A 12,018-nucleotide genomic window follows, 5' to 3' on the forward strand; every position below is an offset into this window, starting at 1 on the left:
AGGCTGAGGCAGGAGAATTGCCTGAACCCAGGAGGCAGAGGTTGTGGTGAGCTGAGATCGTGCCATTGCACTCCAGCCTGGGTAACAAGAGCGAAACTCCATCTCAAAAAAAAAAAAAAGAAAAGAAAAAAGAATCTCTGGCCTTTTTCTCAGCCTCTCAGTGAAAACTTCCAGCTTCTCTCTAGGTCCTTTATCTTCTTCCTCTTTCTTCTCAAGCCAGGGATTGTGCCCAGACCTAGAAGCGACCCTTCTACCATCCTCATCAGCTGGCTTTCACTCCAAAACCCAAAACCTACTCTTACTCCATTTGTCTTTTTTTTTTTTTTTTTGAGATGGAATCTCACTCTGTCGCCCAGGCTGGAGTGTAGTGGCATGATCTAGGCTTACTGTAACCTCTGTCTTCTGGGTTCAAGTGATTCTCATGCCTCAGCCTCCCCAGTAGCTGGGATTACAGGCACCCAGCTAACTGTTGTATTTTTAGTAGAGATGGGTTTCACCATCTTGGCCAGGCTGGTCTTGAACTCCTGACCTTGTGATCTTTCTGCCTTGGTCTCCCAAAGTGCTGGGATTACAGGCGTTAGCCACCGCGCCCAGCTGTCCTTTTTCTTTTTGAGACAGGGTCTCACTCTGTTACCCAGGCTGGAGTTTAGTGGTACAATCATAGTTCATTGCAGCCTTGAACCCCCGGGCTCAAGTGCTGCTCTCGCCTCAGTCTCCCAAGTAGTTGGGACTACAGGTGCGTGCTATCATTCCTAGCTAATAAAAAAAAAAAAAAATTGTGGAACTGGATGTGGCGGCTGACACCTGTAATCCCAGCACTTTGGGAGGCCGAGGCGGGAGGATCACTCAAGGTCACTCAAGGTCAGGGGTTTGAGACCAGCCTGGCCAATATGGTAAAACTCCATCTCTACTAAAAAATTATCCAGGCATGGCAGTGCATACATACCTGTAATCTCAGCTACTCAGGAGGCTGAGGCAGGAGAATCACTTGAACTGGGAAGCCAAGATTTCGCTATTGCACTTCAGCCTGGGCAACAGAGGGAGACTCCGTCTCAAAACAAATAAATAAATAGGCCGAATATGGTGGCTCATGCCTGTAATCCCAGTACTCTGGGAGGCCGAGGCAGACAGATCACCTGAGGTCAGGAGTTCAAGACCAGCCTGGCCAATATGGAGAAACAAAAATACAAAAATTAGCCAGGCATGGTGGTGGGCATCTGTAATCCCAGCTACTCAGGAGTCTGAGGCAGGAGAATCACTTGAACCTGGGAAGCGAAGGTTGCAGTGAGCTGAGATTGTGCCATTGCAGTCTAGCCTGGGTGACAGGAGCGAAACTCCATCTCAAAAAATAAGAATAAAAAAAATAAATAAACAAAATACAAAAATTATCTGGGCGTGTGGCTTGAGTCTGCAATCCTAGCTACTTGAGGCTAAGGCAGGAGGATCGCTTGAACCCAGGAGGCAGAGGTTGCAATGAGCAGAGATCGTGCCACTGCACTCCAGTCTTAACATCAGAGTGAGACTGTCTCAAAAAAAAAGTGGAGATGGGCGTCTTGGTTTGTTGCCCAGGCTGGTCTTGAACTTCTGGCCTCAAGTGATCCTCCCACCTCAGCCTCCCAAAGTGCTGGGATTATAGGCGTGAGCCACCACACCCTGTCGGGTTTCAATTTAATTTTTAATTGTAGATTCATTGGCTGGAAAACACCTGCCCTTTTTCTGTGCTCAAACATCACTTCTACGACCTCTTCCCGATCCCCAGCCAGGGGTGTCCACATGTGTCCTCACTAGATTGGGAGCACTTTGTGGGCTTATGTATCAGAACTTAATTGTGCCACAACTTGGCAGCTAGCAGGGAACACAGGTTGAATGAATGCAGGTAGGTGCAGGTAAGTGGTGGGTGAGGGAGTGGGATTCACATACAAGGGACTCAAGTTCTGAGCAGAATGTAAAAGCGGCGGGCCCTTGAAGGGTCTGAGTATTGTGTTTGTCCAGGGGACACATCAGAGCATCATACATCAAGCTGTGTCTATGGCAGACAGCAAGGGCAGCAGATCTGAGCTGGGGGTGAGATGTCTAGCAGGTGCTGAGGGTGCTGACTCCACTGGGCAGGTGACACACAGGCAGCTGGCCACCCGACCTCCCTGCCCTGCGGCAGGAATGAAGGAATAGCTGCCAGGTTATCAGGACACATTTCCTGAGAGCCCAAGGCCTGACTCAGAGGCTGGAGGAGGGAGGAGGGAGAGGACCTCCCACTTGGGCTTCCCGCTTAGCCTCTGATGCCCAGCCCCTCAGCCTGCCCACAGCAATGCCACAAGGCCACACAGGTGCCTGTGTTTACACCTTTATTGTCCACTCCTCCCACCACCCCCAAGGATTCCTGGGCTCAAAATAGCCCAGGCACTGAGGCCCAATTAGCCAGAGCCGCTGCAATCTAGGTGGGTGGGGCCCTCGAGGTGCCAGCCGGCTGGGCCACATTCCAGCCCCACCGGGCGGGAAGTAGAGGGTGGAGAAGGGGTAAGTGGCGCTGGAACCCCAGCCCCTCAGCTCTGGATCAGGAGAGTCAGCAACAGCAGGAAGCGGACTGCGTGCGGGGAGCCCGAGGCCCTGGCCAGTTGTGGGGGGCAGAGGTTGCTGTCTCCAGTGGGCCAGTGTGGGGAGCCACTGAGGGGCAGGAAGTGGGCCTCTCCCACTGTCTGGGAGATCCAGGCCTCTTCAGGGCCAATGGCGGCAAATAGCTCCCGGCTTCCTTGAACAGCCACGCCCACGAGGACCCAGGAGCCTTCCATCGTCTGGCACAGGAGGGGCGGTGCTGAGCTCATCTATAGTTGGAAGGAGATCATATGGGTCTGCTGTTCTTCCTTTTGGTCCCCTGCCCCTTTCTCCAGGGTCTGGCTACAAAGCACTCTGGTCTGCATCCCTAGACATCCAGGTCCCTAGTTTCTCTCCCGGGTCCAGCCAGGGTCCCTTTTGAGGCTCAACACCCAAGAATTTCAATCCTGGTCAGGCACCAGTGCCTGTAATCCCAGCACTTTGGGAGGCCAAAGTGGGCGGATTACCTGAGGTCAGAAGTTTGAGACCAGTCTGGCCAACATGGTGAAACCCTGTCTCTACTAAAAATACAAAAATCAACCAGGCGTGGTGGTGTATGCCCAGTTACTAGGGAGGCTGAGGCAGGAGAATCGCTTGAACCCAGGATGTGATGGTTGCAGCAAGCTGAGATCACGCCACTGCACTCCAGCCTGGGTGACAGAGCAAGACTCCGTCTCAAAAAAAATAAATAAATAAAGATTCCAATCCAGGTCCAGCAGTCCAACACTGCTTCTCCCCTGCCTCCCTGAGGACACCCAGGCCCCTGTACCTCACACCTGTCCTCCTGTCCCTCTGCATACAGGACACAGAGGGTTCCAGGGGACAGGATGCCCTGATAGAGACAGTGGCAGATTCGTGGTGTCAAGATGGAGACAGCAGCAGCCACAGGGACTGGGGAGAGGAGACAGAGTTGTTGCAGCGCTCTGGTCTCCAGCCACTCCTCGTTCCCATGATGCAGGGCACTCACCTCGGTCCCGGGGGTCTTTCCAGCCCAACACCCAGCAGCTAGCTCCTGGGGGGACACCAGCCGGGTGGAGACAGATGGGCAGGGCTGATGGGGATGGCTCCACCCGGGAGCTCAGCTCAAGGAGGGCCAGCGGGGGCCTGAGTCCCAGGTGCCGGGGCAGCCGGATGCTGATGACAAAGCGGGATACCTGGTGGCCCTGTGGGAGGGGGCTGGCCCCTGCCCGGCCCGGATACACTTCAATGTAAGGCACTGTTGTAGAGCCTGGCCTGTTGGAACAAGACCCAATGTCACCTTCTGCTCCTCCCATTGTTGACAAAGTCCTTCCCAGCCCAGGGGAAGGATGACTCTCTGGGGTCATGCCACTCACTCCTGTCACCCCTCCTTCCAAATCTCCTTCTGGGTCAAAACATCACCCAGTGCTGTAAGATCCTTTCCCCTTCCCCACCCACCCCAGATAGTCTTGCTCTGTCGCCCAGGCTTGAGTGCAGTGGCATGATCTTGGCTCACTGCTGCCTCTGCCTTCTGGGTTCAAGGGATTCTCCTGCCTTAGTCTCCCGATTACTGGCACCTGCCACCACGACCAAATAATTTTTGTATTTTTAGTAGAGATGGGGTTTCACCATGTTGGCCAGGCTGGTTTCGAACTCCTGACCTCGTGATCCACCCACCTTGGCCTCTCAAAGTGCTGGGATTATAGGCATGAGCCACTGCACCTGACTGTAAAATGCTTAAAGGAGAATATCTCACTATTTTAAGAGTTCTTTGGGTCAGGCATAGTAGCTCATGCATAGTAATCATAGCACATTGGTCAAGGCAGGAGGATTGCTTGAGGCCAGCCTGGGCAACACAGCGAGATCCCATTGTTAATTGTTTTTAAAACAAAGAACAAAAACAAGTCATTTGGCTTTGTCCTATTTTCCCCTTCAGCCTCTAGCCTAGGAGATGAGTGAGACCCACCTGAGGACACAGTGAGTGGCTACCAGGACCCAGGCTGGAGCCAGGAGAATCCCAGTGCAGACTCGATCACCAGCCACATGCACCTCTGCTAGCCAGGGCCACAGGACCCCCATTGAAGCAGCCTCCGGCCGCAGGCCACAGGCTAGGGAGAGGAGATGGCCACCTCAGCTGGGGCCCTGTGGCTGACCCCTGAGCCCCTGCCATGGGTCTATGTGCCCCCAGGGGTCCCTAGGCCCCAAAGGTGTCCTGCTCACCACCATACTCTGTGTGAGGGGGACAAGTCTGTGTCTCAGTCTCTTCCCCATCAGGGCCCCAGTCCCAGGCAAGCTGGTCCTCCAGGTAGGCTCCTCGAGTCACATGACTGATCCATGGGCCATGGGTCTGCAGAGGGAAGAAGGCTCGGGGACGTAGACAGCTACTGGGGAAGTCTCTAATTCCAGCCAGAAACCAGGTCCCCTCCTCCTGGCACAAAAGGCTCCAAGACGAGTCATTCTGCAACAAAGTGCTTGTGTTACTTGCCTCTGCGCCTGCGCAGAGAATATCAGCGCTCCTGGGGCTTTCCAGTACCCCAGATTTTCCCGTTTGCGGAAATATCAAGTTCTACCTTCTCCAAATCAGACTCCAAATACTAATTTGTGTAAGAATTCAGCTTTCTCCTTAAATCTAGGGATAGAAACTACAGCAATCCCCGCCTCAGAGCCCGCCTCAATCCACTCCCCAAAATTCTCTAGGGCCAGGCCCTGCCCCGAGCTCGTCTGGCCCCGCCTACACTCCGGCTCCGCCCCAATCCCAGTTCCGCAAGCCCCGCCCCTCCCTGGAGCCCACTCGGACCCGCCTTCCGCAGGCCCCGCCCTCTCCCTAGAGCACTCTCAGACCTGGCTGGGCCCGGTCCCCGCCGCTTACCCAGCAGCGGCCCGCTTCCTCCTCCTCCCGGTAGGCAGGGCATAGCGCGTGCGGCGGGTCTCCCGGCAGCGGCACTGCCGCCCCCTGGCGGCCGTACAGGCAGTGGCACCACCACCCGCCTAACAACTCCGCCTCCAGCAGCGCGCTTGGGCCAGGCGCGGGTTCTGGGAGAGAAAAGGCAGGAGCTCGTGCTGCGGCCCAGATGGCCCCTGCCCCGCTCGGCGCCGTTCCGCCCAGCGCCGGGCCCCGGCTCACCCCCGCGGCCCCAGCGGGCCAGGCGGCAGCGGCTCCCGGGCAGGAAGTAGTGTTCCAGGTGGGGTAGGCACACGGGCCGCGGGGCCACGCTCAGGTTCACGGGTGCGCCCAGCTGCAGCAGCGCCAGGTCGGAGGCGTCGTCCCACGTGGCGTTCTCGTGGGGCACCAGGCGCGCCACCCGCTCTGCGCGCGAGCGCGAGGGCAGCAGCACTCGCCAGGTGTCGAGGTCGCGGGGCGGGCCGTCCAAGCTGCTTCGGCTGCGGGATGGGGGGTGGGGGACGTGGGCCGAATCCCGCACACGTGGCTGAAAACCTCGCACCCCTAGCTTAGACTGTCTAGGAGAGGATCCTGCATCCCTGGTGGGATCCCGACCCCACCCCATTTCAATGGCTTACTTACAACCCTGCCTCTGGGATCGGACTTCTACCACGCCTCTACCCACCTCTGCTAGTCCAGGACCCCTCTTTTTGTGCTGGATCCTACGCCTCCGAATGGGACCCCGCACCCCCCGACGCCCCTCAGGGGAGGGGCTGGGGCCATGTAGAGGGTGTCGGTCTCAGGCTGATGTGGGGAGGAGCAAGGATCGGCCTAAAACGTGGATTCTCACTCACTCCAGAAAGCAGCTGGCAGGTGCCAAGACCCAACTTTCAGACACCAGCGTTCCATAGCAGGGTCTGGATCCTGGCACCATCACCTGGGCCTCCCAGGGCCAGGCCCCTGGCCGTGGGGCCTTCCCGCACTCTGAGGGGTGAGAGGCCTGGGTCAGGGGGCATCTTGCACCCTATCACTCCCAGCAGCCTCCATCCCAGCTCAAATCTCCTGTGTCCTGCTCACATTCAGGAGTGTCGCCCACTCACCAGGCAGGGCAATGGTGCAGTTCTCCTCCCTGAGCTCCTGGGGATCTGACTGGGGCTTCTGGGGCTGGATGGGAAAGGCAGGTCCAGGCTCTGAACCCATAACCTGTTCCCGTATCCATGCCTCATAGGAAGCCACGGCAGTGAAAACTCCAGGGCGGTTTCTCCGTCCACAGCCAAAGCCAAAGCTGGTGATTCCTGCCTGGAACCAGCGGCCGCCTTCCTCACAGACCAGGGGCCCCCCAGAGTCACCCTGGTGACAGATGACCACATGTCAGAGGGTCAGCCCAGGGACCCACCCGTTTATACTGGCCTACTCAAAAAGGTCCTGCACCTCCTTTGGGCCCAACATACAGCCACTTTGTCCCTTCTCCTAGAAACCCTCCTTGGCTGGGCCTTGTCCTCTGCATTTCCTGGGGCTCTATAAACGGAAGAAAGCCCTGTAAGCAGAAGGCTGATGGCAGCCAGAGCCAAGAGCACCAGGCAAGTCCATTCAAGGCCATGCAAGAGAACGCTGCAGGCATCATCAGAGCCAAGTGATTCTTGTCCAGTGTCTAGTTCAAATAATTTCCCTCTCTCCCTTCCTTTCTTCTTTCCTTCCCTTCCTTTTTCTTTTCTTTTTTGAGACGAAGTCTTGCTCTGTTGCCCAGGCTGGAATGCAGTGGCGCAATCTCGGCTCACTGCAACCTCTGCCTCCTGGGTTCAAGTGATTCTCCTGCCTCAGCCTCCTGAGTACCTGGGACTACAGGTGTGCACCACCACAGCCAGCTCATTTTTCTATTTTTAGTGGAGATGGGTTTTCACCATATTGTCCAGGCTGGTCTCAAACTCCCGACCTCAAGTAATCCGCCTGTCTCAGCCTCCCAAAGTGCTAGGATTACAGGTGTAAGCCACTGCACCTAACTTCTTTTCTTTTTCTCTTTGTTCCAGACGAGGTATCTTTATGTTGCTCAGGCTGGTCTCAGACTTCCGGGCTCAAGTGATCCTCCAGCCTCAATTTTCTGATTAGCTGGGATTAGAAGCCATGAGCCACTGCTCCTGGCTATGCTGCCTTTGGTTTTAAAATTCATTCAGGCTTGGCCGGACACGGTGGCTCACACCTGTAATCCCAGCTTCTTAGTAGGCTGAGGCAGGAGAATTGCTTGAATTCGGGAGGTGGAGGTTGCAGTGAGCTGAGATCGTGCCATTGCACTCCAGCCTGGGTGACAAGAGCAAAACTCCATCTCAATCAATCAATTCACTTGGCTGGGCACAAGTGCATACAAAATTAGCCGGCTGTGGTGGCGAATGCCTGTAATCTCAGCTACTCGGGAGGCTGAAGCACAAGAGTCACTTGAGCTTGGGAGGTGGAGGTTGCAGTGAGCAGTGAGCTGAGATTGTGCCACTGCAGTCCAGCCTGGGCGACAAAGCGAGGCTCTGTCTCAAAACAGACAAACGACCCCATCCATTAGCAATCTTGCCCTCCTTTTGCTGAGGTTTGGAGAGATGGCATTTATCTATTTCTCACTGGTTAGGACTCTGGCCCTGCCAGGTAGATGCAGGGGTCTCCCCTCACCTGGCAAGTGTCCCTGCGGCCCTCCGGGTAACCAGCACACAGCATCCCTGGCAATAGCTGGAGAGTGAGGTTGAAGGGACCGGGCCGGCTGTAGAGACACTGACAGGCAGCCTTGCCCAGCAGCCTTAGCTCCACTTCCTGTAGCACCCAGGGGAGAGGCAGAGGATCTGGGGCAGAACCAGAGAGCAGGTGCTGTGAGGCAGGTATGGAGTCCCCAGCTCCCAGGGCTCAGGTTTGCCCCCTCCAGCTGCTTCTTGGACATCAGCTAGATGCCGCATAGCTCCTCAGCCCACCACATTCACCACGTCTCCTCCTGCTCCTATCTGTTCTTTCTACTTTTTTTTTTTGAGGCAGAGTCTCGTTCTGTTGCCCAGACTGGAGTGCAGTGGCGCGATCTCGGCTCACTGCAACCTCCGCCTCCTGGGTTCAAGTGATTCCCCTTCATCACCCTCCCGAGTAGCTGGGACTACAGGCATGTGCCACCATGCCCAGCAAATTTTTTGTATCTTTAGTAGAGATGGGATTTCACTGTGTTAGCCAGGATGGTCTCGATCTCCTGACCTCAGGTGATGCGCCTGCCTTGGCCTCCCAAAGTGCTGGGATTACAGGCATGAGCCACCATACCCGACCTCTTTCTACTTCTTCATCTCAGGAATGGTTCCACGAACTCCTAGTGAGAGCTACCGTGCATGGTTGTGCAGGTTGTGCACTGCAACACTGGATGAAATGTAGGCACTAAAATCATTAAGTTCTGAGCCCACACGTGGAGTTGTGTTGGTCCAGAGGTTACCCTTTTCACAAAGATGCCATATGGACGCCATGTAGCCCTGTCGTGAGTTGCTAAGCATGGAATCACGGTGTCATCCCTGCCTCCTCTCTCAACTCCTCTCCCCCAGTCAGTTCCCAATTAGTGAAAATCTGTGACTTCTTGGCATTCTCACCAACTGCTTTAGTTGAGGCTGCATAGCTGTGGGTCTGGATAACTAATGCAGCCTTCTGGCCAGCCTCTTCCCCTGAATGTTGTTCATTACTGATAAACATTCAAGGTCAGCTCTGATCTCACCAAGAAAAAGAATGGATCCCACTGTCTAAACCTGGTACCACAGCCCCATCCTGCTTTTGATTGAAACAGCTTCAGGATCCAGAAAGAAGTAGGAGGTAGGGGGAAGTACAGACAGAACTCCTTCCCCAGCTCACTCAGAATCTGAGGTCACGTGACAGCTGAAGCTGTATTTGGGGCTCACCAGGGAAGTTGGGGATTGTCCTGGGTGTCCCTGGAGCTGGTAGGGTGCTCTGGGACAATCCCCAACTTCCCTGAAGCTTCTAGCATGGGCACAAGTCTGACCAGGGCCGATTTGGAATATTTGTTGGGGGTCCTGGGAGCATGGCAAGCTCGGGTGATGGGGATGATGGGGGTGGAGAAGTGGTCTGTTCCCCCCGCCTTCTAACATAATGTGTGCTTATTTATTGAATTTGTTGCTTGTCTGTCTGCTAGGATGTAAACTCTGAAAAGGCCGGATTTTGGCTTTTTATGTTCACTGGTGTCTCTCTAATGCCTAACACAGTGCCTGGCACGTAGAAGGTGCTCAAGAGATATCCTGTGTTAAAAAATGGCTGAAGGAATGAGGGTGGGTAGGGAGAAGAGAGGAGGTAGGGAGCAGAGAGATGAGTGGGGGTGGATGGGATGGGAGGAAGGCGGAGGGAGGGAGGCACAGACTGGCATTTGCTGAACGTCTATTACAGCCCAACGCTGGGCTTTAGTGCTTTACCATAGATTACCTGAGGTGAAATATCTCAAGTGCGTTGGTTACTGCTATACCAGGCACTGTACGTGAACTTTACATGGATTTTTCTCATTTAATCCACCACCCCTTGAAGTGGGCATGGCCATTTTCCTCGTGTTACAGAGGAGGAAATATACTGGGTGAAGTGCTTTGTCTGACATGGCAGAGTTGGGATGGGAACCCTAGTCGGATTCTAAATCCAGGAAAGAAAAAACTGGAAGGTGAGGGAATGGGGTGCATGTGGGTGATTCCGTGGTCTTAGTTTGAGAATCCTTGAGGGGAGGAGGCAAGATGGAGATCGGTGGGAGTCACCTACCGACCCGCAGAAACCTACTTTCCAAGGCTCCCCATGGGGCTCCGCTCGAGGGTCCCACCTCCCGAGGTCCCCCCTCTCTGGGAACCTCACCTCCCGAGGCCCCGCCCTAGGGACCCCACCTCCCGAGGCCCCGCCTGCCCGAAGCCCCCTTCCTGTCCCGTCCCACTCACCTGCCTCCTGGACGTCTCCCCAGCCTGTGGCCCAGCAGGCGGTGCCGTGCACGAAGCGGTGTGAGGCGCGGGGCAGGCAGACGGGCCGCACGGCGGGGCCCAGACTGGCGGGTGAGGCCAGGCGCAGCAGGGCCAGGTCGGCGCCCAGCTCCACTTGGCTGTAGTTGGCCGGCACCACGATGGCTGCCACTGCTCGGGCGTGCGCGCCGTCCAGGGGCCCGTCCTGGGAGTGCACGCCCAGCAGTACCGACCACTCGGCCGCCGGCTCCAGCGTCCCGTTCCTGCGCCCGGCCGGGGCGGGAGAAGGTTAGGTCGACCGTATAGAGGGGGCAGACCCTCGTTGGGGGGCCGGGGCTCAGAGCCAGGAGGGCAGGTGGAGTCCGATCCAGATTTGGGGCTGATACACCTCAAAGGGGAAGGGCAAATCCGATCTGGAGATGGTGGTGGGGGGGCGGTGGGGGAGAGCATTGGAAAGATGGGATTCAGACCGGGATATTCAGCGGGATGGTGGGACCAGTCCGGTGGCATCGCCCCACTCAGAACCATGATGCCTCGAAGAGCACCTCGCTTTGGGGATAGCTCGGCTTCAAATTATCCACGAGTGCGGAAGTGGGGCGGCAGGAGGGGAACAACTGCGGGGGCGGGGCTGGCCTTTGGTGGAGAGGGGCCAGGGCCGGGGCGAATACTCACTCACGTTATGAAGCAGTGAGCAGCGGAGAGGACCCAGGAGGGGGCGATGAGGGAGCCCCCGCAGATGTGGCTGCCCCCATGGTGCAGGCTCACCTGCCAAGGCCAGGTGCCCAGCTGCGCATCTGAGCCCCCCACGATGCGGGCCGAGGGCTCAGGGCGCCCGCAGTCTGCAATGGAGAGCCTTGGAAGCCAAAGCCTGCCTCGGGTCCCCCACTTCAGAAGCCCACGTAACTCAGGATAAAGCCCGTCCTCCACCCGATATCGATATCGTTTGCCGCTCTGAACAAAGAACACCAAGGACCCAGGCTCTTCTACGTTTCTGGTCTTTTCCACCTCCCTCTCATGCCCTGACCAGCCTTAGCCTCCTTTAAGGTCTGAGAGCGCCAAGGCCTCTTTCTTACCCAGATCTTCAGGTTCTTCCTGGGTAGGACTGAGAGCTGGAGCCAGAGAGTAAAGAGAGGAGGACACTTGTGACTTCCAGGCCTGCACTGCCCAGCCCCACTTCCTGCTTTCCAAGTCCGACCCTATCTTCCCAATTCCCTGTCCATTTAGCACCCCCTGCCAGCATTTGTGCCAGTCCTCCTGTCTTTTCTGCCTCTGCATGTGACTTTCCCCCAGTCCAGCTGCCTTACCTGAGTCCTGGAAGGCTCCTGGGATGGGACTGATGCCTGGGAAGACAGAGGCGGGCAGGAAGAGGCTGGGAACTGGTACTCTGCATGTGCCTTCCCTGACTCCCTCCTCCCAGCCTCATCTTCCCAGGGTACCCAGGACTCCCTCTCCCTCCTCTGATACACCCTCCTCTTTTGCTGCCTCACTTTCTTCCCTCTGACACCCTGCTCCCCACACAGAGCCCAGGAATCCTGCTCTCCAGCCCCCCAGATGCTAGGACCCAGGCTCTATGCAGTCACCCCTGTCCCCTGAGATTACCAAGCATCACAAGGGGGAGGAGCAGGTGCTGGGCCATGGGGCTGGAGTCAG

At 56.4% G+C, this 12,018-nt stretch overlaps 1 protein-coding gene across 1 annotated transcript; it reads right to left on the minus strand.

Annotated features, from left to right (window-relative positions):
- Positions 1-2,325: 2,325 nt before the first annotated feature.
- On the minus strand, positions 2,326-11,751 carry PRSS36 (serine protease 36). Its single transcript, XM_017978876.4, has 13 exons — positions 11,442-11,751; positions 11,045-11,207; positions 10,351-10,631; positions 8,081-8,247; positions 6,529-6,778; positions 6,283-6,412; positions 5,672-5,928; positions 5,417-5,580; positions 4,768-5,005; positions 4,514-4,655; positions 3,557-3,822; positions 3,359-3,480; positions 2,326-2,819 (listed from the first exon to the last, which is right to left on the minus strand). The coding sequence occupies exons 1-13, from the start codon at positions 11,641-11,643 to the stop codon at positions 2,541-2,543; spliced, it is 2,661 nt and encodes an 886-aa protein (XP_017834365.3). The 5' UTR covers positions 11,644-11,751; the 3' UTR covers positions 2,326-2,540.
- Positions 11,752-12,018: the final 267 nt, after the last annotated feature.

The sequence above is a fragment of the Callithrix jacchus genome, chromosome 12 (assembly GCF_049354715.1).
Source record: "Callithrix jacchus isolate 240 chromosome 12, calJac240_pri, whole genome shotgun sequence".
NCBI classification, from domain to species: domain Eukaryota; kingdom Metazoa; phylum Chordata; class Mammalia; order Primates; family Cebidae; genus Callithrix; species Callithrix jacchus.